The sequence below is a fragment of the Coturnix japonica genome, chromosome 1 (assembly GCF_001577835.2).
Source record: "Coturnix japonica isolate 7356 chromosome 1, Coturnix japonica 2.1, whole genome shotgun sequence".
Lineage (NCBI taxonomy): Eukaryota > Metazoa > Chordata > Aves > Galliformes > Phasianidae > Coturnix > Coturnix japonica.
Window position 1 is genome coordinate 123,782,183 of NC_029516.1, and position 24,799 is coordinate 123,806,981.

Sequence of the window (24,799 nt, forward strand, 5' to 3'; positions counted from 1 at the left end):
TTAATTCTCTTCATGAGGTCCAGAGCAAAATAGGTGTCCTCTGTGCTTTCCCCATGGCATCTCTCTCCAGCCTCTGTGCTGCCTCAAGCGTTCTCCTGTAACAGCAAAGCTTCCGCCAACCCAGCATCTGGCTCATCAAGAGGCACAGCCCTTCTGAGAGGAAAAAAGGTCACGCTTGTCAATAATGAGCCTTTTTGGTTCTTATTTTCAGGAAGTATTCACCAAATCATGCTTTCTGGTATTCGCATTGTAAAGAGTGTAAAGGTTGTGCTGGGTAGAATAAGGTGAGAAGGACCTCACCTGGGTCTCAGTGTCTTCTATAAGTAGTACCATTCTTAAAGATGTGATCATTATGCAAGAGTGAAACCCTTCCCTTTGGTAGTCACAACATTACATCTCTGATACATCTGAGGGTTAGTGAGTAGGTTCGAGTCTAAGCAGGAGCTGGAGCAGAAAACAGAACTGTTGAGAAGTTCTGTCTGGTACCAACTGTACTTTTCTGGGGTACAGCTCTGTGTCCTTGGAACAGGTGAAATCTGAATCCAGGGCATTTCCTACTGAGTGTATGGACTGTCAGACTCATAGGTCAAGCACCTACAGCATAATCATCTTTTACTCAAAATGCTGACAGGCTGTTGGTGGCAGCCATCTCAGCTCATGCTCTATTGACTGGAAGTAGCACGTTCAAAGGACATCACATGCAGTTTATAAATTAAACGAAAGCTCAATCTAGCCTTATTTCCATTAGCTAAGGGCTTTGTTCCTAATTTGGGCTATATTACGAGCAGTCAAGTGTGCGTACAGCAGTGGAAAGTCCATGGGAGGCAAAAGGGCAGTACTGCCACCTTGAAGAGGAAGAGATAAATGGAAAACTAAGAATAGCTTTGCCCATTTCCAGAAAGGAACCTTTCATCTGATAAGGCCCATCCTAGCTCTGTGCAGTGCCTCAGCAGGTGGTTTGCAAGTCTTTCCATGCGCTTTAAAATGACAATGTTCTGTGGGAGTGCCAAATGCGTGCTGCAGCAAGCTGCAGGGACCTGGAACTGAGATGTCAGTCTGGAAACTACTGTTCCTCCAGTGTTTATTTGTAAGACGTGTTTGCCTGAGTTTTCCATTTGAGTGTTCCCTTTCAGACTGACGTGGAATCACAGAATTGCTCAGGTTGGAAAATACTTTCAAGATCACTGAGTCCAACCACAACCTACCCATACTGCCCTAACCAACAACCCTCCGCTAAATCATGTCCCTGAGCACCACATCCAAATGGCTGCCCATGGTTGGCCATCTCTGGATCTGGCTGCCCAGCCATTCTACATATCTAATAGCGCTCAGTCCTATGCAGTGCCCCTGGGACGTAAGGCATAACTGCTCTTTGCCCTGTGCTTTTTCACTCAGAACTACTCATTGCCACCAAAGAAATGCACTTGGAGTGTCCTTAAATCTCAGCACTTCTGTTACCCATGTCCCAATCTTTAAAACACAAGTCTGCTAACAACAGAGGCTGCTTCCTCCCATTTTGCTTATTTCTTAGCATGTAGAGCAAGGATGGCAAAGCTTATCTTCAATCCAAGTGCTTGGAAGCCATGCTAAGGTTTCTTGTGTGACGTACAGTAGTTTTAGTACTCATGTGAAATATCCTGTCTGTAATTAACTGCTTATCGCTCTGGCAGGTAGCAGGATGCATCCCCTGCACCGCTGCCCTTTTCCATCTGAATAGCAATCAGGATTGCTTCCCATAGAAGATCAAAAGAAAACAAAGCTGTTTCCCCAGGTATCCCCTATCCAATCTGCAGTAAAGCCAATTGCATTCCAGTCAGAACTTTCTGCATGTCTGCTTGTATTTCAGTCCATGAAGTGGTAGTAATTTGTGATTCTTTAGCTCAGTGTGGAAGGTGCCTTGGAACCACAATTTAGGCTGGTCTCCATGGACCCTTGAAAGAAGATGCTGAGCTTACATAGATGGATTTATGGGCAATATGTGTTCAGAAGGCTGCAAAGTTGCAGAGCCCTTTCTTATACCGCCTGGCAGCAGCACAGGAAATAAAAACTGCAGCAACAGAAACAAAGTGCTTAATTTTCCAAGCACCAACTTTAGAAGGATGGCATTAAGAAAGCAGTTCTTTCGAAGTGTGATTTCTTCATATGTGAACTTACTGAGATCCACAGGTTGCCATTTAAATACATCTTTCAAAGTCATTTCCTTTATGGGTGCAGATGTGGGCTGCACGTAAGCTCTGCCTTAGGAAAAAATCATTCTTTGCCTGGAGACTGACTGCAGCCTATCAGAAAAGTGCAGGAAAATGTATTAATTTGCAAGTTATTAAGTAAATAAACACCCTGGTGAAGCCATCTGCTTTTCTGGGTGTAGAGTTACTTGCACCGGGTAGGGCTCAGCATTTCCTGGCTTGCTTTGTGCAGTGTGGCAGAAACGATGTTTTTGCACTTGGCTTTGTGGGCGCTCTCCTGCAGTTCCATTGAACAAAGCCTCTGCAAAGTCCTCAGCTTATGAAATATTTCCTCTCCATTGGGTCCCGGACAGGAGATGGCATCTGCAGAGCCAGAAAAGGAAGCTCTTGCCTTATAAAGAGCACTCGTGGGGTGACACAATGGCTGATATAAAGTGTCAGAGGAGCTGAGCCGGAGGCAAAGGAACAAAGGGAGATCCAGATCCGGTGGCTGTGGAAAGCGAGAAGTGTCTCGGGGATGGATAAATTTAAGGCTGCGCTTGTACTGGCTGGGGTAGGGGATGCTCTTGGTTACAGAAATTTCTCCCGACAGGACAATGCTTTAGGTGCAAAAATCCAGCAGGAGCTGAAGGAAATCGGAGGGCTGGAGAACCTGGTGCTCTCCCCAGACAAATGGCCAGTAAGTGACAACACGCTCATGCACATGGCTACAGCAGAGGCTGTCATCACAGGTAGGTAAGATGGACTTCGAACTGCAGTCTGGAAAGGAATAAAGCTGTAGAGTTGCTGCTTTTTCTTAAAATAAGCCCAAGTCAGGAAAAAGTGTGTCAGAAATGCTGTTGATGTGAATGAGGATGTGTTTTAGCTCATCTCTTCCATGAGCGTGGTCCGGTGGCCACCGCTGCAGCTGAGGAGCTGTGATTTCTTAAGTCTGGAGGGGCTCTCTCTGTGCTTCCCCTCATTTTATAAAGCTGGCTAAAGCTTAATGATCTGAAATGCTGCAAGTGAAGAGCAACAAAACAACTGTTAAGTAGATGATCTGTACGCTATATACACTAGGGAACGGTACAGCCACTGGAAAGAAACCTGCCTGAAATTCTTCCATAAAAGATCAGGGCTTTCATGAGTGCATTTCTAACATGTTTGTGCTCCGTGCTCCAGGCGGGGGTGGAGTACCCTTGGTATCTTGTCCTGGCTAAAATGAATGGCAGCAGAGGAACAAGCCGCTTTGTAGGGAGAGCTCTGCACCTTTAATCCAAACAATATTCTAAAATATGAGGATAATAATGGTGCAAGATATTAGTATGTCTTCCAAAAGCACAACGGCTTGAGAGAAAACCTTTCTTTCAGAAGGTAGTACTGTTTGTCAGGCTAAATGATATTATTATCAACACCCTACCCACTGAACTAAGGCTTTCTGAGACCATCTGAGTTGTCACCAGAAATCCTTTAGGAGACAGCTGGCTTTCCACAACGTTTTGTCTCCTTCTAATGAAGCAGATTTTTAACACTGATTTCCCTTAACACGTGTAGCACGGGATAACTAATAGCAGCAGAACCCAACAGCTAAGCTGAGTATTGTTACAGTCAATGAATGTGCTTCTGCTTCATTGCTTTATCTCTCTTTGCTTCTAACGTGCTCTAAATTTAGCGTGCAGAGATCAGTTGAAGAGTGTGGCAGACACTTCATGCCTGGCTGTTGGCTGACCAATGGTTTAAGGGGTAGCTAATACACTAAAGATAAGGGCAAGATGTCAGCCTATCAAGAACAAAGATGACTAACATATTTCTGAATATAGGCTATGATTAAATACGTATCGTATGTTTTCTGCTTGTTGAACTGTCCAAAACCATAACTTCTGAACAGTCGAGCTGGTTGGACTATGAGTATAGTAATAAATCTTGCACACAGCAGGAGTGCTGCCCTCTTTGAAGAAAGAAAGGTCTCACTAATTTTCATCACCTATGCTTATCTTGTGCTCTTATTTCTTTATCCTGATCAGATGGGCTTTCAAATAGATGTTGCTGTGGGCTGGTGAGAAAACAAAAAGCAGGAGAAGGGAATTTTAGTGTGAAATCTTCATTTCATGGCAACGTTCATTAACAGGGGAAAGCAATTCCTTTCCTCTGCTTCCCAGAAGGGAAGAAGGGCTGCTCCTCCTGCAGGCATCTTCTTGCTGAGGGGAAGCAGCAATCTGCAGGGCTGGTCAGGCTCACCCGCTATGGGAGAAGAAGGCCCCATCCAACCTGGCTTTGAATGCCTTTGGGGATGGGGCACCCACAGCTTCTCTGGGCAGCTGTGCCAGCGCTTTGCTGCTCTCTGAATAAAGCATTTTCTCCCAACATCCAACCTAAATCTCCCCTTGTTGTTTAAAGGCACTGAGTGTTCCCACTTAAGGAAAGAGCCTGTCCCATTGGCCTGCTGTCTGAGGCCCAATGTGTAGGCCCCACGGTGGGCTTAGGACCCCGGCTATGGGGACAGGGCTCTTGCAGGAGGTGCAGGGTGGTAAATCCTGCTCTTGGCTCACATCCTCATAAGCTGACATCTGATTCCTAAATCTAGAAAGAGTTGGCAGTTTGAAAGCATCCTGTTCCTCCAGAACTGTATGTGAGATGGTCAGTGTAAGTGATAGGGCTTTTTTTCTTATAAAAGGAAGGGAAATTTCATTTTAATCTTGCATCTTTTTTATTTGTCTGCCTGCAAAAATGTCACTTCAGAGAATTTTTGGTTGAAAGGGTTCAAAATTCATTCCCAAATTTAAATGCTTCTGTAGATCTCAAGAAATCACCAATATTTGATGAAATGAAGACGCTTTTTGAACTTCCCCTGGTGCCATTTCACAGAATCAAAGAATTACAGAATGGGCAAGGTTGGAAGGAACCTCAAGGATCATGAATTTCTAGGCACCCCCCACCACAGGCAGGGCCACCAACCTCCCCATTTAACAATAGACCAGGCTGCACAGGGCTCTATCCAACCTGGCCTTGAACACCTCCAGGGACAAGGCACTTTGATCTGGGGGATCGTTTGATCTGTAGTCAAACCATATATCAGAGTGCTCGCAGAAAACTTATAGCTGGCTGGCAGCCTCCTCTGTTCCCGCTGGCTTTGAACTTGTAGGATTCAGTGAAGGCTCTTCCTCAACGCAAACCAGCACAAAGCAGCACTTAGACTGAAGGAACAGTGTAGGTTCAGCGTGGCAGAGATTCCTTGGTCAATACTTCGAGGCAGTGAATGAGCACAGAGGTGGGCCGAGCTGGGTGCAGTTGGCACCAAAGCAGTGGGTGCATGCAGCGGGGCCTGGGCATCACTGCACACCTGAGGTGAGAGAAAGCCCCTCAGCAGCTGCTGGAGGGAGCAGAACCCCTCAGTCTGTTCAGTTCTAGGAATGGAAAGTGAAAAGAAAAGTGGATAAAGGTAAAAACAGAGAGACAGGAGTGTTTTCTCTCCAGCCTGCTCTCATAGTTTACAAAACTGTTCATAGTAGCACCAGTGCTGTGCCTCCATATACTAGAAACAGCAATAGGAACATATATTAACTTCATCATTAGCCTTTTGTGTTTGTTGTCAGCACTCTCTTGCTATTCTACGTTCATGTGACAGCCTTTGCTTCTGTCCTGAGCAGATTACTGGTGTTTGGAGGACCTGTACCGCGAACTGGTGAAGCGCTACGTAGATGCTGTGGAAAAGCTCTCAGGGAGGCGGCCAGACCCTGCAACCATCGAGGGCTGCCGGGAGCTGAAGCCGGATAACTACCTTCTGGCATGGCACACTCCATTCAATGAAAAGGGTACCGTATTGCTTTACATTCACAGACACTGGCTTGGGTAACACCCGCCTTCTAGATTTGGGGTTACGAGGAAATTGCTTTGTTTTTCTCCCTGATGTCAGAAATTACTGCCCCTGAAACATTTCCATGCTTGTCTGGGGATGGCAAGAGGTCTGCCAGGAATTCCTGCTCTAGGGCACCGTGTCCTCTCGTAAACGCACCCTTCCCCATTTACCATCTATTTAAAGAGACTTTGTCCTTGGCTCCGTGCCTCTGGGTCCAGGTCTTTGTCCTTGAGTTTAATGGTTATTTTAAGAAATATTTTCTGCCTTCTATTTATTATAATTTTTTTAAATCATTTGAATTTTTGCAGACATGGATCTTTTCAGTCACACACTACTTTTCTTCAGGAGGATGCAATGCCAGGAACTACAGCTGTTTAACCGATAATCCCAAATATTCCCTTCCCAAGGCCTTTACTTTCTCTTTGCAATCACTTCATTTTATGATGAATAGAATTTCTACTTCCAGCTAATTAGCGCACATGTAGCTGTGTACACTCATAGACCTGATCAGTGCCACTAATCGTGAATGACTGCAGTGGTCATGGCTGCCCATAAAGGCGTTGCACCATGTCAGTGTGACGCAGTACTGCTGTGCTATGTACAGACACTGCTCAACAACATTGTATGTTGATGCAACACTGTGATAAAAACATGGTGGCACCAAGCCACAGCTATTTCTGGATCTCTGCAGCCAGTTTTATTTGACACAAAAACAGGTCTCTCACCCAGCCCAAATAAGCTGCCCAAGTCTGTCCAACAGCTTCTTGCTTTAAGAGCTTATATCCACGTTATGACACTGATAAGCATTGATAAGGAAAAAGTCTAAGATAAATGCAGAAAGTTGGGGAACAAAATGAAGAGAAGGATAAGCTGCAGATGGACAAGAGGGAAAAGGAGTTGAGCTCTGAGTTTTCACAAAGAAGAAACCATACTCACAAAGAATGCATCCTCTTCAGAGCTTAGCAGCCATTAAGCTGATCTTCATAATTCTATGTATCAAGAGAGAGGAAAATCCCACTGAGGTCTTCCATACTAACAGCAAATAATGCACTGCATGAATGAAGATGATATAGTAAGCTCCTGTAGAGAGAGAACTGTAGTAGAGAGAAGTTACTTTTCCTAAATCTGTTAGAAAGTCCATGAAATAGTCGAGAAACCAGAGGACAAAGGAGATGTCTGAAGATGTCTGATGTGCTACATCTGTTTGGATATTCAATGGACCCAACAACTTTCATAGCCAGTAATATCTGAGATATATCCATAAAATCATAAATAGGATGGAGAACATTAATATGGGTAGGAAAACTCACTGTCTCCTCCAGAACAGAACTAGGCATTTCAAATGAAACTAACCAGTCATGGACTCCAAGCAAGTAAAAGGGAGAACTTAATGTAGCAAGTAATTAAGTTGCACAACTCTTTCCAATGGGAATGTGAAGGTGATAACATTCCTATGGGTTCAAAAAATAGCTTGGCAAATTCATTCACAGGAAATCCTTCAAGGGATGCTTCTAAGCACAAGAATGAAGCAGCAGCTGCCTCCTGTACCATTATCAGGATGGCTTGTAAGAGATGAAGTAGAAAGCTCTGAGCCTGCAGAGAATAAATCAGTATATGGCAAAGTCTTTCCATACCACATTTGTTTGATATTTGACCATTAGGCTGCCTTTGGTGGTAAATCAAGGTTTAAGAGATGGAAGTTACTGTGCACAAAATGTATTTGTTGAACACTCAGGAGGAAGGGAGGAAGCATCATCTAACCTTGTCAGATCACTTAACCTAGGTGCCCACTCAGGAGAGTTGCTTCCTGAGGAGAAAACAAGCAACCCTCTAGAGAATAATTCAGATCCTAGTTGGTCTGTGTTACATCTGGAGATGCCAGTGGGTGTCCTGAGTTAACGGTTTAGTTTGGATTGGGCAATTAACTTTGCATCCATTAACTATCATTCACACTTTGATTATGCTCATGATCTTAGAGCACACAAGCAGCAGTTGTTTGGGTTGAGAATGAAAAGAAAGCAGTGCTGTAGGAGAGCCAAAATGAGTGCATCCCAGAGAGCAGCTGAGGGCTCTTCTGAAGGTAGTTGTCCAAAGCACTGGCCTTTGCTCTCTGGCATCAGCTGTTTCACTATGGATTGCTTCTCTTGTGCCATCATACTTGCTAACAGAGACGATATTTTTCCTTGCTACCTGTGTGGGAAAGACAGGAAGGACGTGCTCCAAATGTAGGTCCCACACATGCTAAAATTAGGTGTCATAAATATTTCCACTTATCTACCAGGGGCCAAGCAGGGAAACACTAATTGCTCTCCATAATACCCAAGGTTCTGGGAAGTGTGAGTGAGTGAAGGCAGTGCTGAAAACATGCTAAGTACTTTGAAAAATCGAACCCTATCCATCTTGGAATGAGTGCCTGCAATGAGTAAATGCTTTTTTGGGCACTGGTCACCAGCTATAAAGAGGAGATAATCACCTCACTGGTATCTTGTGAAGATAAGCTCATTAAAACTTCAGTGGGATCCTGATATGGCTGTGATAAGTACTGGAGAGAAAATAATCAGTGAATTTAGCTCTGCATTCAGTAAACTGTTTAAAAGACTGGAATCATATACTCAGCACTGAGGATTAAAAGAAAGACCGGATTATCAACACATAAACTCTGCACTGCATGAGGCAGAAATTCCCAACCAAAAGCTCAGTAAATTCAGGCAGTACTATGATAAGAACATGTAAAATCACTTGACATCAGTTTGCACAGGAAACCTCAGTTCTGAATTCTGTCTTTTAAGTATTTGGCTCTGTGCTCTTTGTTTTTGGGACGCGTTATTTTATCAAGAAGTAGAAGCTACTTTGTGAGCTACCTGTGGGGCTCTCAAAAAGGAACCACGTCATAGAAGTGTAAGATTGGCCGTGACAGTCGCATAAAGAGCTTTAACGTACTCTTAACATGATAACTACTAAAATAAGGGCATAGTAAAAGTGTACCTGTTTGGCAGAGCGCTGTTTCCATTGCTGGCATTGGAACAAGAGGTGCCAGCCAAGGATTAGTGAGAGTGACATGAGAGTTTGAATCAAACACTGGTAACAGGAGAGCACGCTGCTCTTTGATACCCACTATGCTCTTTGTAGCATTCAAGAATACTGGAGTATACTGGCAGAATATACTGGAATCTACTAGTATTAGAATAAATTGGCCAAAATACATGCACAAAACTTTCAAAATATTCAAACTTGTTCCTTTCCATGTAACTTTGCTTTGCGTGCTGTTTTCCTGCTTCCTGGAGTGCTCCCACTCAGGTGCTGAATTAATAGAATGCACTTGTTTCTGATCGTATCAACATATTTATGCATCAACAATCTCTTTTCAAGTTCTTAGCACTGTTGTTTTATTTTAGGTTCTGGTTTTGGAGCATCTACCAAAGCGATGTGCTTAGGGATGCGTTACTGGAAGCCAGAGAGGCTGGAGTCACTTATTGAAGTGAGCATTGAGTGTGGACGAATGACTCACAACCACCCTACAGGTAATATCTGCAGGTGTATTTTTTCTATGACGTACCCACAGCTGCTTTTCACTTCTGAGAGGACTAACACAGCTCCTGTAAAACCATTTGGTGAAGCAGCTTTTGGTTTGCAGACTCCAAGGCCTTAGTTTGAATTTTGCTCAGGCAGTATATGTACGTTTATGTATATATACAAGCTTGTTTACAGGCTTGTGTATTATACAAACAGCAGTCTCAAGCATAGGAGTGCTCCTTCCTAAAACCCCAATAACAAAACACGCTGTCTCATCCAAAGCATACTCATGCCACTTGCCCTGATCTAATCTCAGGGTCTGTGTACATCTAGATGACTCACTGTTGCAGGGTGAGCTTATGGTTCAGAGGATAATAACATTTTTCTATTGACTGGTCTTGTCACAACTGATCACTGCAGGTAAGGGTAGAAAGCCAAAAAATTCTAACTCTGTACATTTAGGACACAATCTGAATTATTATCGAAACAAAACATAAATAATTAGATTTAATGTTGCTCTGAATATCCAAGGCTGTCAATCTGATAGTTTCATGCTGCTTAAACATGTATTCATTCAGTCTGCTTTAAAGAGCAATAAATAAAACTGTAATGAAGAGTGACAAGTTCAACATTCTCAGTGCTCTAAAGCAGTCAGAAAAACCATCAGGATGGCATACATTTAAAGGAAAAGTATTGAAAGCGAAGTAGAGAATATTTTTGAGGCAACACGCAACATCTATGGCTCATTAGCAACAAGTCTGCTTGTAAGTCTGGGTATCCCACTTCAGAGAAGGATTTCACTTGAGCCAGGAAATGGCAGCAAGGAGTATCAAATGCCTTCTGCACAAGGAGAAATTAAGTCCAGAAGGATTTTTTCTGCTGGAAAGGAGACAAGTGGCACAGTGGGGGGCAGTGAGAAGAGGGGAGGAAAGGGCATGATGAACATCACTAGCATCCTAAAAGGTAACACAGAAAGTTTAGCTGTGAGTCTCTTAAGTCAGAGACTGAAAAAAAAACGCAACTGAGATGTCAGTCAGGATGGATATAGGACTCTGCTCACCCACTGCTTGCCTGACTGATAGATTTGTTTTGTTAACCTTCTTTTGCCCATTGCTCTGGGTTGGTTTTGTTGCATTTGACAAAATGCCAAGATCACAAGCAAATATGAGAAACAAGCTTGTCTGTTTCTGACACTGTAGAAGATTTAAGTGCCCATTAATAGAAAATTCTCTCCAAATATATTTGTTACCAAAGAGGAATACCTACAAGGGCATGCAGACAGCGTCTTACTCAGACAACTGCTTCTTCAAGACAGATACAGCCCAAAGAAAATAATGGATCTAACTAGATAAAATGGACTTGTCCCTCTAGAGTAAAATAAGCCAGAAATAGTGTGAGGTCCACTGAGCTGAATGACTCCATATGCAAGGTGACATAACTTTTAAGTGAGCACTCTTGTGCAAGACCCTTATTCTATGTGACTTCAATTAGATCTTCAGTATCAAATCATCATAATCATATAATCACAGGATGGCCTGGGTTGAAAAGGACCACAATGATCATCTGGTTTCAAACCCCCTGCTACGTGCAGGGTCACCAACCACCAGACCTGGCTGCCCAGAGTCACATCCAGCCTGGCCTTGAATGCCTCCAGGGATGGGACATCCACAACCTCCTTGGGCAACCTGTTCCAGTGCGTCACCACCCTCTTAGTGGATGATGTTTATTTTTGAGCCTTACCTCAATTTCTGTCAAGTTACACCACTGAGAACAGAATTTCCCTTCTGAACAAAGTAAGTCATAAACTGCTGGGAACCATGTGTTAGCCAGGAATCTCCACATGCCAAAAGCCGGCCAATAAACAGACAGGGGTAGGTTATGTGCATTTGTTAATCTACCCGACATCCTACTAATGATTTTATTAGGGACATGACAAGGACAGCACATGCACAGATCACATGGTGGTAATTATATTTATCTATTATTTCCAGGCTTTCTAGGCTCTCTATGCACAGCTCTCTTTGTGGCATATGCAATACAAGGGAAGCCCCTGGTGCAGTGGGGAAGAGAAATGATGAAGGTTGTGCCAATGGCGGAGGAATACTGCAAGAAGACCATTCGTCACATGGCAGGTAATGTCTGAAAGATTCCAAAGAAATGCCGAGTTTCACCTTGCTGCTCTCCCCTCACCTTGTGACTCTTTAGACTGTCTTCCTGCTTAGTCTGCTCAGACTATAAGCTTTCTTGCAGGCAATGCCTTCCTCTCGTACCATCTGTTAGGTGCCCAATATATTGGTGGGAAAAAAATGCAAAGAAAATAGCACAGTGTAAAATTTTATCTATAGGAAGTATTCAAAGATTGTTGAGAGAGAAAGAAGGAAGACATTAATTAGCGAGTTGTTAGGCAAACACATTGCTGAAATATAAATTACTCAGCTCTTTCCATCCATTGACATAGTCCAGCGGATGTGTTTAAGAGCTGTTTGGATGCGGTGCTCAGGGATATGATTTAGCAGAGGGTTGTTAGAGTTAGGGTACTATGGTTAGGCTATGGTTGGACTTGATGATCTTTGAGGTCTTTTCCAACCTGGGTAATTCTATGATTCTATGATCTTCCATGAGAAAATCCAGTGCCTTTTTACTCATTTTGCCAGGAGAAGTTCACTCGCAGGCACCTCTTGACAAAGAGTTAGCTTTGGATCACAGATGCAGATTTGACTTGTAGCTGTTCTGAACAAACATTTAAAACACAACACCTTGTATCTTTGTTTAAAAACAAGTGAGCAGTCCACAACTGCCAAACTTGATGTTGCTACATCACTGATGTATATGGTCTTCAGGACAGAGGTACTTTAGTTCCTTCTTACCTGGGAGTGGTGCATTTGCAACACTGAAACCTGCTGTGGGCAGACAAGTATAATTACCTTAAAACGCTGAGGAAAGAGATTATCCTGCTAATCTCAAGGGACAACCCTTGAGAAAGACTGAATTCTATGGAAAAGAAATTACTCAAGAGCACTCAGAAATGAAGATTTACCCAGGAAAGAGAACTGCTTCTTTAAAACCTGAAAGAAGCAGGGAGCCTCCCTGAAAAACACTGTGTTTTCACCCGTGTCTCATTGCACACTAGGATTTTTTTAGACCAGACCTATGAGGAGCAGGTGCAGGATTAGTGTGAGATCCTCTCTGAATCACTTTCCAGCAGGTTCCTGTCACTCTACCAGAGCAGGACCCCATTGCATGGAGGTATGTGTGTTGGACTCCTGAGGCACGCTGTGCGGGCAATGTCCGTATTGTTGAGCTTCGTCCTATTTTGGTAGCAAGATAAGTCTTCTGCATTAAAGATAAGCTCCTTGCCTGGTGAGATTCACTGCAAAGATATCCTGCCAAGCAGAGTCCTCCTGTTTCAGAAAACACTTCTTGGCTGCTTTACCCCCCTTGGATAACAAACATGATGTTCAGACACGGAGAGATGGATTCAACACCCCTCTCTGTTACTCAGTTACATTTACTCTCCGGACAGCCCATGGGTCCACATGTAGCCTCCATCTGGGCACAAGGAATGGGGCAGAGCCTCAGTGTGTCTGGTGGATGGGGTACCTGACCATGCTACTGGCTGTCCAAGCAATCAGAATCTCCTGCCTCTCCTTTCCCCCTTTGCTTCTGAGCCTGCTCATTGGAACAATCACTCTTCCTTGCTTATTGAGAAAATAGTCATCTATGATGTTTTGATGTTTTATGTACATAGGGGAAAAAGGAAAGTGGAAAATATCTGCTTTAAAATATGACACAACCTGTCAGCTCAATTGTGTATTTAAAAGCAATTTGGGAACCAACTAGTGGGATGGGTTTTGGTAGTTTTCTTCAACCAATAAGGTTTATCTTCATGAGATATATATTTTCCCTTGAAATATTCTCTGGCCTAATGGCTGCATGCATTTTCATTCTTCTGAATATTTGCTAGAATTCTGACAGCTTCCTTGTAATAGGGCAAAACAGGCACAGGCAGATGTACATTCCCATATGTATGGGGCCATGTGGCAGGAGGTTCAGCCCAGTGTGGGGCTGCTGATCTACCACCTTTTGAAGGTATTGGATCATACAAGGCAGCCTGGTTTTGTTTACATGGTGTTTAACTGCTTTAAAGATCTGAATTGGCTAAGAGAAAAACCTGCATTGCCTTTTAGGAAAGGAAGAAAAATCATAGAATCACAGCATGGTTTGGGTTGGAAGGGAGCTCACAGCCCACCCAGCCCCAACCCCCATCATGGGCAGGGCTGCCCCCACCAGCTCAGGCTGCCCAGGGCCCCATCCAACCTGGCCTTCAGCACCTACAGGGATGGGGCACCACAGCTTTTCTGGGCAGCTGTGCCAGTGCCTCACCACCCTCTGAGTAAAGACTTTTTTTCCTCACATCTATCCAAAATCAGTTTAAATTCTGTTTGAAAAACTGTCACCCCTTGTCACTAGATGACCATGTAAAAGATCTCTGTTTTTCTTAGGCCCTTTTTAAATATGGAAAGGCCACAATAAGGTCTCCCTGGAGGCTTCTCCAGGCTGAACACCCCCAATTCATGGCCTTTCTTCAGAAAACTGGTTTGATTGTGCATATGCTCCTCAGTTACTTTCAGTACTGAGTGACCAAAAAGGCCAGAACAAGTGAAAAAGCATCAAGAATTGGTCATATTTTAATCTATACGCAAGTAGTCCCAAACTGAATTGCCAGTTTGCCTTGGCACACTTAGAAGCCTTGTCCATCTCATTTGTAACTCCTGACTCCCATCTGCCTTTTCACTGAGGCATAAATTCTGCAGAGGTTTGCATGCTTATTCAGAGTCACTTTTCAAGCCTTTATAAATGGTTGATCATTGCCTTGAAGACATGCTGAATTTAGTAAGAGTATTCACATGCACCAGGTTAAAAGTTAGTAGTGATATCCTTCCTTGTGGTGCTCAGGGATATGATTTAGCAGAGGGTTGTTATAGTTAGGGTTCTGGTTAGGCTGTGGTTGGACTTGATGATCTTCATGGTCTTTTCCAGCCTGGGTAATTCTATGATTCTATGATTCCTGAAGTTACATTAAAAAGGAGAAAGGCCTATGGATATTACAATTGGCTTTTTGTATGGGTATGTGTGTTATTTATTCTGTTTTACTACCTTTAATAAGTATTATAATATACCCAAATGGAATTTTTGGTCTTTTCCATCTGCCCTTCCCTGAAAAATCACAGTCATGAACAGAAATCCTGGAGACAATCTATGAAAAAAAACTGAGGTTGGAAGTGTTTGTATTTCAGGAAAGAAATCGTTAATTTCTTTTGCATTCAGAATATCAGGAGCACTGGTTTTACTTCGAGGCCAAGTGGCAGTTTTACTTGGAGGAGAGAGAAATCAATGAGGAGAACCAGAACAAAGCCGTCTTTCCAGACAACTACGATGCGGAAGAGAGAGAAAAGGTAACTGTGACTTCAGATAGCACCCAGAAAGGCTCTACCATGAGTGAGGTATTTTCAGTGGGACGCATCAATACTTGACAAAGTGTAAACAGCTCCCATCCTTGGTGTGGGTACGTGTTAATGGAAGAAGCAGCTGCAGTCAACCCTGAGGTGCTAACTGTTCCTACAATGGGAGAGGAAGTCCTAATATCAGCTCAGCACAGGTATAAGGCTTATAAGCGAACCCCTGTCAGCCACAGCTATTTGAGGTGGAAAAGACGGAGGCTCTCCTTGAAGCCTAATGGAGTTGTGCCCAAGTCCCACAGAAATGCCTCCTAATGGAGCTGGGTTAATAGAGCTAAGGTCCTTTGAACAGAATACAGCCCTCCTAAGCACTGATCTGCAGATACCAGCAGTGCTTCAGCTAGTTTTAGATGTCTCAAGAGGGCTTTTACCATGTTTTATGTGGTACTGTTTTACAGTAACTGTGACCTTTCTTTTGCCTCATTAATACAGGTTATAACTTCTTAACTCGAGATAAATAATGACTCCTCTTCCCTGGTGTTTACAGCTCTCTGATACTTGCTGGCACCTCTCAATGTTCTCCACTTAGCAGCTAAGAATTAAGTATGTGGTTCTTGTCACCCTTCCCCATAAATCAATTCCTTTTTCCAGAGTATTAAAACACCACTCTATTCTGAGAAGACACTTCGTATATATTTAGATGTTCCTTTCTGCAGTGAAAAGTGCCAGTGGAAGCTAGGTTGACTCTGGGCAGTAAAAAAATTGCTTTAAATACAAATACTAAGTCTTCTAGTTTTATTTTATCAATTCAGACCTATAAACTCATTAGTTTTTTGTTTCTTCTAGTTCTGATGGAGTTTTTGCAGAGTTTTATGAGAGATTAAAGTGATCGGTATTTCCCCATGATCATTTTCAAGAGCATTTGATTGCTAAATAGTAAAGATCAGATTCTGTATAGATGGGTAAGGAATAAATTTGGAGATAACTACAAATGTAGGGGGGAAAAAGCCAAATTACTTCTTGAATGTGTAAGTATGAGATGGGTAATCAGATGTTGGTGGGAAGTGGCTGTAATGACCAGCTACAAGGGTTGTATAGCAAGGAGAGGTTGTGGGAATTGCCACTGGGGCTTGGCAGGAGCCCAGTTCTCTCAGCATGAGGGACAGCATGATTACACCTGCACCCATCCACTCCCCACTGTCCTTGCCCAGGGAAGGTGGGCTGTGGCCAAATCACAGAGCTGCACCACCAGGTGCAAGGTTCTGCCCCTTTGAAAAGCTTGAGAAACTCTGCCTTGGAGCAGATCGATCCCAAGGAGTGCTCTCCCTCAAGTAAGGAATTCCCAGCAAAGCGAGGTGACATCAGATGCGTGCAGAACATCAGCGATAGTGCGGGCTAAATGGAGCGAAACTTGAGAAGCTGGCTTGCTGGCCCAGAATAGCGCTTCCACAGTCAGTGTGCTTGCATTGGTAGTGCTGCACCTGTGGCCGTGCTGCTCCGCCAGAATGGAAACTGTAGGAGTAAGGCTATAAAGTTTGATTGTGTCAGATGGCAGAGTAAACAGCTGCTGTCTCTAGTCTGAAAAAAAATGGGAATGAAGTGAAGCTGGGTTACCCAGCTCTGCCTTGTTTAATGTCTGTGTAGATAAACCATCACTAAGTATACACTGGCTGAGGTGGAACTGAGTAGATATATGTGCTTATCTTCATACACATTGTAGAAGCCATGGAAAACAGCTATAGCTAACTTACCATGATGCAACTAATGCTCCAGGAACTAAAGCTGCCCGTTCCTGTTAAGGGAAAGTTATGATTTTAACATAAATCAATCGGAATCATGATCAAAGTCAGCTTTTAATGAATAAGGACATCTAGGGTGTGAAATTAGAATCTGTCTTGATCTACTTCTTAGGCTTAGCAAGTACCTGGCCTGCCAGGTTTCTCCACAACCTTCCTAGTGCCTTGTCCTCACTGCAGGCATGGTGGCTTCTGTCTCTAGATGTGAGACATGCTGCTTCCAGAAGGGACCAGCCAGAAGGGAGACTAGGAGCGCAGCAGAGCCTAGGAGGAAGCTTTTTGCTCAGTGTGTGGTGATGCACTGGAACAGGTTGCCCAAGGAGGCTGTGGATGCCCCATCCCTGGAGGCATTCAAGGCCAGGCTGGATGTGGCTCTGGGCAGCCTGGTCTGGTGGCTGGCGACCCTGCACATAGCAGGGGGCTTGAAAATAGATGGTCACTGTGGTCCAATCCAGGCTGTTCTATGATTCTGTGATTCTACTCCTGGAAAATTAAATATGAAAGAAGTCGTTTTGTACTCAGTCGTCAGCAGACAGTGCAGATGCCTGTTTATTGAATACACCCATGCAAAATTGTCAGCAGTTGGCAGGACGCTTCCCCTCAGCAATCTTTTCACCGTGAAACAGGCCCAGAGAAGAAAAGCTCAAGAGTAGCAAATGCCTTCTTGTGTTCTCCTAGAACACAGGGACATGGTAGGTAAGTGAGATGCAGGGTGGTAACTGCAGTGCACATCCTCCTTCCCACTGATCTGCTCTGATGCTTCTATCTGTCCTGCAGACATACCGCAGATGGAGTTCTGAAGGTCGGGGCGGGAGAAGGGGCCATGATGCCCCAATGATTGCCTACGATGCCCTGCTGGGGTGCGGCGGGGACTGGACAGAGCTCTGCAACCGCTCCATGTTCCACGGAGGTGAGGGTGCTGCCGGGGCTCCCAACCCCCTTTCCCCATTGTGTTTTGCAATCTCCCACTCATGAATGGCTGCTGTTGATCACTCTGCTATGCCACTGTAATCAGTGTAATCATTATTTCTACATCACCTGATTTTATACCATCACAGAACCACAGGATGGCTAAGGTGAGCAGGGTGTATCTGTTCCAAGCCCTCTCTGACAGGGCCACTCAGAGCAGAGTGCCCAGGCACATGGCCAGGCAGCTTCTGGAGATCTCCAAGAAAGAGATTCCACAGCCTCCCTGGACCATCAAAAATTCTTTCAGCAGCAGCTGCCATGCAAGCTGTTTATAGTCCTTGTCAATCGTTACTTCATCTGAGTCCCATGGTTTTGCCAGAGTTGAATGAAAAGTAAATCTGCTATAACTTAGTAAAGGGTAGTTAGTTGGCATTTTCTCCTGACAAAATACTAGCACCTTTGGCAAAGCCACATTTTAACTGCATATAGTGAAGTCAAGTAAGGGAGAAAAATGGTACAGTGCCCACTCAAGTGCTAGACAAATAAATCTTAAAGTCACACAATGAATTATTTTCATGGCTTTTCACAAAGCAATTCTCCTACTGTCTCCTGAATACTCCTGAGCCAGGGCAGATATGGGCAATGATCCCAGGACAAAAACACCTGTAACCACCTTTGCCCAGTCACAGCAGTGGAAGCTGACAGCCTCTGGTTGTAGAGGCCAGCCAGCAAGAACCTGCAGGCACAGCAATGAGCATTGTTGCTGCTTAATGTGGTTGGATGGTTTAAATCATATTGAAGTGCTTTGCTGTGTTGTTAAGGTGCACTTTCCAATCCAGATCATAGATGTCACCAACCACTGAAGGTGATGAAGCGCTGGCACAGCTGCCCAGAGAAGCTGTGGTGCCTCATCCCTGGAGGCACACAGGGCCAGGATGGATGGGGCTCTGGGAAGCTGAGCTGGTGGGGGGCAGCCCTGTCCACAGCAGGGGTTGGGGCTGGGTGGGCTGTGAGGTCTGTTCCAACCCAAACAGTTCTATGATGATTCTGTGGTGTTTTCTGTGTGGCAGAAACTGCTGCAGTTACTCTTCCCTCCCTTTTTCTTAATAATGGCTGTTTGCCTGTAAGAGTTGTTGGGCTGCAGCAGGTTTTTCCCAGCCCAAATCTGTGCTGTCAGGGATGATCTTGTCCATTCTACTGGCCATCCTCTGCATCTGACAACCTTATGTATATTCTTCCACTTCTAGAACTAGATGGGTACCAAGTACAAAGTGTGGGTGAAAACTCTGAAACAGAACAAAGGAGAAGCTCCTTTCAAACACTGAGAAAGGATGCTGTGAATCCTAAAAGTCCACATCCATTCTAAAAGTGATCAGATGAACCTGTGGGAAAAGGTACTGTGGGGGCCAGGAGATGGAGAGACCAGCTCTAACTCAGAAGCACACATCACAGAGGCATTGCTTATGTGGGCTTGGCATTACCTTCCTAGGTATGGGAGAAGACATGGGTTCTTAAAAGCCTTTGGGACTAACACAGCGCAGCCATCGTGTCCCTTCCATCAGTGGCTTTGTACTTTTGCCCCTGTGATGTAGTTGTGTACTTAAAGGCAACCTAAGAGAAATTTGCATCTGTGCTTGAACCCGCAGGAGAAAGTGCAGCGACGGGATCTATCGCTGGCTGCCTCTATGGGCTGGTGTACGGCCTGAGCAAGGTTCCTAAGGGCATGTACCAGGATCTTGAGCAAAGAGAGAGGCTAGAGTACTTGGGCGAGAACCTTTACCGACTGTCCATGGAGGAAAAGTAAAACTGTCTCTGCCATTTTCTCTTTCTATAAAGACTATCAAATCCTGTAGATAACTGTCTGACTTTAATGATGAAGGAATTAGTTGAGAGTTAGTCTGAAAGGATGTATGTAGATTGTGTGCAAGTGAAGATAGCTGAATAACTGAAGAACAACTAGGTATTTACAGTGATTGCGGGTTTTGTTGGTTTTTTTTTTACAGATGTAGGGATTTTTGAATAGAGATATTGCTGCTTAAGCCCGTGAGATAATCTCAAATGGAAAAAAATAAATAAAACCTTTTGACTGATTTCAGTCTAACTTGCTATAATGCCACTTTCTAAACAGCTGTGAGCAGTAATTACACGTACAGAATTAATTCTGAGAACTAATGCTTTCTTGCAAAACTAATGGTACTGCCCCCTTATGGGGATATTCTCTGTATATTTGACAATCCTTTCACCACTGCTGTTTTACCACGTTCTCAAATCTAATGTGGCTGTGACACTTGTAAATCTACCATCTCACAGATTATCCTTTAATGAACCGCTGATCCTCGCATCAGCACAGTGGTGCAAGGTATTGTTACATTACAAGCTTCCAGAAAAGGAAAAGCCAACACTAAAAATACCCCCAGGAATAAGCAAATCATCTGTGTCCAAACTTTCTGAACCGTACTTTTGTCATTCTTTGGTCTTCAGAACAAACTTTTTTACCAACACAACCGGCTGAAATGATTGTAAATAAATTAATCTGACACTATTTCCTAAGCATCATAATCTATTTTTAGACTGAACAGATTAGATGTTGCTGTATCAGTATCGGAATTTTTGGCTGAGGTCTTCAGGCAGTTGTAATAGGTCAACAGTCAGGCTGTGATACATTTCACAAGTCTGAGAAACAGAACCCCTGGAAATAAAACCATTACAGCTACTCTTTTTTTTTTTTTTTTTTTTTTTTTTTTTTTTTTTTTTTTTTTTTTTTTTTTTCCTTTTCCTTTTTCCTTTTTCTTTTTCCTTTTCTTTTCCCTTTTCCTTTCTTTCTTTTTCCCTCCTCTCTATACCTCTCCCCTTCCCTCTCCTTCCTTCTCCTTCCCTTTCCCCTTCTCCTTCCTTTCCCCTTCTCCTTCCATCACTATTTTTTTTCCTTTCTGTTTTTCTTTGTTTTTCTTTCTCTTTCTCTCTTCTTATTTCTCTTGCCTTTTCATTTTCTCTTTGTCTTTCTTAATAAAACTAGAAAACCACAATTCATCTAAAAGCTACATGCAGCTGTAAACAGTAGGACTGGATGAAGGAGATCCTGATATTCCAGCAGCATGGGCACAAATCAGGAATCCTTAGTGAAACGATGTGAAAGAATTAAGCACGGAATTAGCACCTGGTGTTTAAACTCATATTTTACCTCAGAAGCTCAGAAACTGAGGTCTGCGTAACCCTTTCTAATCTTCACAGTTAGTGGTTGACTACATGGTGTTGGTTTCTCTTATCTTTCTCCAGCTGCTGAACTGTGTTTTAAAAAGGTAGCTAAAAATACATAAGTACTTTCCTATTCCTTTTTCCATGTAAGCAATTGCTGGGATTGTCACTGTGGCAGATACAGGAGCAGGTGGTCTGTGTTGTTATGAATAGCAGCATGCATGACAATATCCATGTGAAAAGGATTTCCTTACTACCAGCTACTTCAAACACTGTTGTTTTAGCATGCTTTCTCTTCTCAGCTTTGCAAGGTGCTTTCTTGTTTGCTTTGGAGATATGTTAAACAAAAAGGGCCATTTTTGTTAGTAGCATTTGATTTAAGAGAATTCCAATTCCTGAAAACATTCCTTTTAGCTTCATAGATGCTGTGCATGTATATACAGTTTATGGTGCCGTAATAAATTCAGCAGTAGAGAAGAGAGAAGAAGATATCAGGTAGGGTCTTCTCCAGTGCTTCGACCTTTCCTCTTCCTTTGGGAAAAAAAGAGGAATCACAAGAAGATGAATTGTGCTAACAACTATTTTGTTCCCACTTCTCCATGTGTCCAGACTGATGAGGACCAAGTTTAGTTTTAGCGACAAACAAGAGAATCTAATTTAGAAGGTGGTTTGCACGGGCTGAACTCACAAAGCACCATTTCTGCACTTGCTGGGGTGAGATGTGTTGGCTGCCATTTCATTGAGAACACTAAGAAGGCCTGTGCCTTACTGCCAGTCATATGCAGCACTACAGGATGCCCCCACCCTATTATCTGCAGTCCCCAGAGCCCTAACACAGTGAGAAAAGTGGGTTGGGGCACTGGGGTGTGGGCAGGGATAGAGGAGAGCACTTGCTGTCCCTTGTCCGCTACATGGTGTGGTCCACTACAGAGGTTTCCTTGGGACGGACCAGCCTCTGGGATAGGGTTGCACTGCGGCCCATTAACATTTCAGGCTGTTGCCACTCCAGCACTGACGTGCTAAGTGTCACTAAAGAACCTATAAATAAATAAGTAAATTGCCTGTCTTACGTATCTTAATTATTCGCGGGCCAAGAAGGCAGGACACTTTTGAAGATGGCCTCGCCTCCTATAGAGGCCCAAGCAAACTGTCCTCCAGACACCAAAAAGCACATCCTTACAGCAGCACTGCCAGGAGCTGGCAGTATTTCAAGGTAGCATCACGTGCTTTAAGGACAATGAAAATCTCCAGGGGAAGAGGCCGAAGTCTTCCTAAGGCCATTTCCCAGCCTCAGAGAGGGGTCTGTGCAGCCAGCTTGTCCTGTGACATAATTCACTCAGAGGTGACTTTTTCAGAGCCTCTGCTGGTTTGGAGTTCCCCCTGCATACAGATGTCCCATTCTTTCCAGGTAGGGAAACTAGGTGGGACTAGAGCTGACAGTTTTTTATACTGAGATTATATTTCATTGATAGGTCACTAGGTAAAAGATAAGAAGAAGTGATGAAGAAATGCTAGGGATGTTGTCTCGGCCCAGTAAAAATGGTGCTCACACTCCCTACCTGGTATACCTGAGAAATCCCCTATCATTGCACTCCCTCTCTGAGGGGGAAGTGTGCTGCTCCCCAAGCAATGATGCAGTGTAGTTTTATCACTACCCTATATTTTCTGCGTGGTTTCAGCATACTTTCATCGTACCACCATCTGTGCACAGAATGCAATTCAGATTTGCATGGTTGTAAGATTGGTTTGTATGTAAAGTCACCTTGGAAGGTGCCCTACGTGCCCTAAATAGGTACCATAGTTACCTATTCAGCATCTGCTTCTTGCTGGTCTGTACGGATCAAACACTCAACCCACGCAACATGTCTCAGTACTTAAGGCAATGTAGTAATCCCATAAATTCTATATTTTTGAGGGTATCATATAAGAATGAGGGGTATCATTTATATCTTATGAGGGTATCATTTATATCTTATCACCAGCATCAAAGGAAAAGCCTGAACAGAGCTCACAAGTAATATACTTCAGTGAAGTTGTATGGATTTTATAATATCTTAAGTCAAAAATTACTCTTAATACACATAGTAAAGAGAATCTGATCTTCCCTTCACGATCAATAGTAGTTTGGCTATGCAGACCTCGCTGAAGACAGGACTAGCCCATATCTTACTAAGAACATTTATCCAAAGTAGAATGGAAGGGAGATTCAAGCAGGGCATGTTCTGAGACATCAGAGACCTTATATCACAATGATTGATGTGCCTGTGTGTGTGTTTCTGAACATACTAGGCGCTTTTTAGGGAGGAGAGGAGCAACCTTCTGCCATGGCAAGCTCTCAGTGAAAATCCTGACAGACCAGCTTTAGTAGGAAGAGTGAACTAGGATATTTTTAGCCTTAGCTATACTCCAATTTGTTATTTATTTATTATTTTTCGGTTTTGGACATGTCTGTAGTTGTTACAAATGGGGATCTTGACGTAACATGGCAGCCTTGCTTCTTCAGCCTCTGGCTAGTTCAGTAAGTGACAGGGTAGATGTTACCACATTGTGCACGTGGGAGAGAGCACCTGTGCTATGTTGAAATGCAGTTCTTCCCGATCAAAACCAATGCAGTATTGTTTGTTACATTAGACATATGCCAGTTGTCGTGCTTTTTTCTTTTCTTGGCCCCTAAAAATATCTACAAAGTCATTATAAATAGACCTTCTTCCATTCAAGATGGCAACTTCATCCCGTTGCTGAGGGATGTAATTTTCAATATGTGCATGCACTTGAAACTCAGCCAAGTGGAATCCAAATGTCATCACCCGGACAGTTGAGGAGCAGCCCCTCACTTTGTAACCAGCCCCTGCAATCTCACAGTGGGGGAACTTGTTCCAGTTTCTTTTGGAGTTTGTGGGGTACCAGGTGCTGGGGCACAGCTGAGCCTTCCCCAACCTTTTGGGGAAGACAGTCCCCAATGGATGAGCCTCTGCAGCCTTTCTCCACTTTCTACACATGGGTTTAATTGGAAGAATTTCTTCTTCTGCTTCTGCTTATAAAAATTAATACCCTTCTGGTATGCAGGCTGCATTCTGTGTGTGAAGCTATTTCACTGCACGATGGAGTAACCTTCCAGATTTTTCTGGTGTTAGAAAGCCAACACCTCTTGCTTTCTCCCCTCCCATCCCAATCTATTGTTATTGACTTCACACTCCAGCTTTTGTGCTGAGTTCAGTATTTTATTTAGTAACTGATCCATACCAATTAAAGCATTGCCTAAATCCCCAGCTGTCCAAGAGCCCGATTCTTCAATATCTCAAGTGTAGGTCCAGCGTATCAGTCTTGCTCCAGATTAAGGGGGCTTGCAGTCAAGTGATATTGCCAGGGTTATTGTTACGTTGGGTAGTGCTGACCCGTGTGCCCGTACACTTTTGGAAAGCAGATTTAAGAGCATAATTCTGAATTACTTGTACATCTGATTTCAATCAAAAAGCAAACAATGAACATCATGTGGGCTTTGTTTGTTTGTTTGTTTGTTTCTTTTAGCTTTTATTTAGTTTGTTCTGGAAGCTTCCTTCCTTACTTCTAAACACTACCAGTAGCAAAAACTATCAGCAACACATTCATGCCCCCCGGCCTTGAGATTTTGTTTTAATTGTTTGAGTCTTTTGAGAGTGTTTTTATAACCCAGAGGCAGAACCCTGTTCTCTTGCCACCAGTGTCTTCAATGTATTTATCCTTACCTACGCTTTACTTAGCAGAAGTGGAAAATACCTTTGATGTTGCCCTTGCATTTGGACACTTCCATATCAAATTAAAGCAAGGCGGGACACAGAGGAGATGTGGTCTCCCCAGCTACTGTTGCTCATTCCCTTGGGTGCTCCCACTTGCCACGAAGTGCAGAAGGAACAGTCAATGGTGCCG

The 24,799-nt window shown here is 43.6% G+C and overlaps 1 protein-coding gene across 2 annotated transcripts in view; it reads left to right on the forward strand.

Annotated features, from left to right (window-relative positions):
- Positions 1–2,410: 2,410 nt before the first annotated feature.
- ADPRHL1 (ADP-ribosylhydrolase like 1) overlaps positions 2,411–24,799 on the forward strand; it is a 28,583-nt gene continuing 6,194 nt past the window's right edge. Inside the window, exons 1-7 of one of the 2 annotated variants that reach the window (XM_015849411.2) lie at positions 2,411–2,917; positions 5,813–5,977; positions 9,417–9,542; positions 11,526–11,666; positions 14,863–14,990; positions 17,567–17,699; positions 19,345–19,498. In XM_015849411.2, coding sequence (XP_015704897.1) covers positions 2,704–2,917; positions 5,813–5,977; positions 9,417–9,542; positions 11,526–11,666; positions 14,863–14,990; positions 17,567–17,699; positions 19,345–19,498 — 1,061 coding nt within the window. In that variant the 5' untranslated portion in view covers positions 2,411–2,703. Of the gene's footprint in view, positions 2,918–5,812; positions 5,978–9,416; positions 9,543–11,525; positions 11,667–14,862; positions 14,991–17,566; positions 17,700–19,344; positions 20,241–24,799 lie in introns of those variants that run through there. The other variant, XM_015849421.1, reaches the window with a different exon arrangement.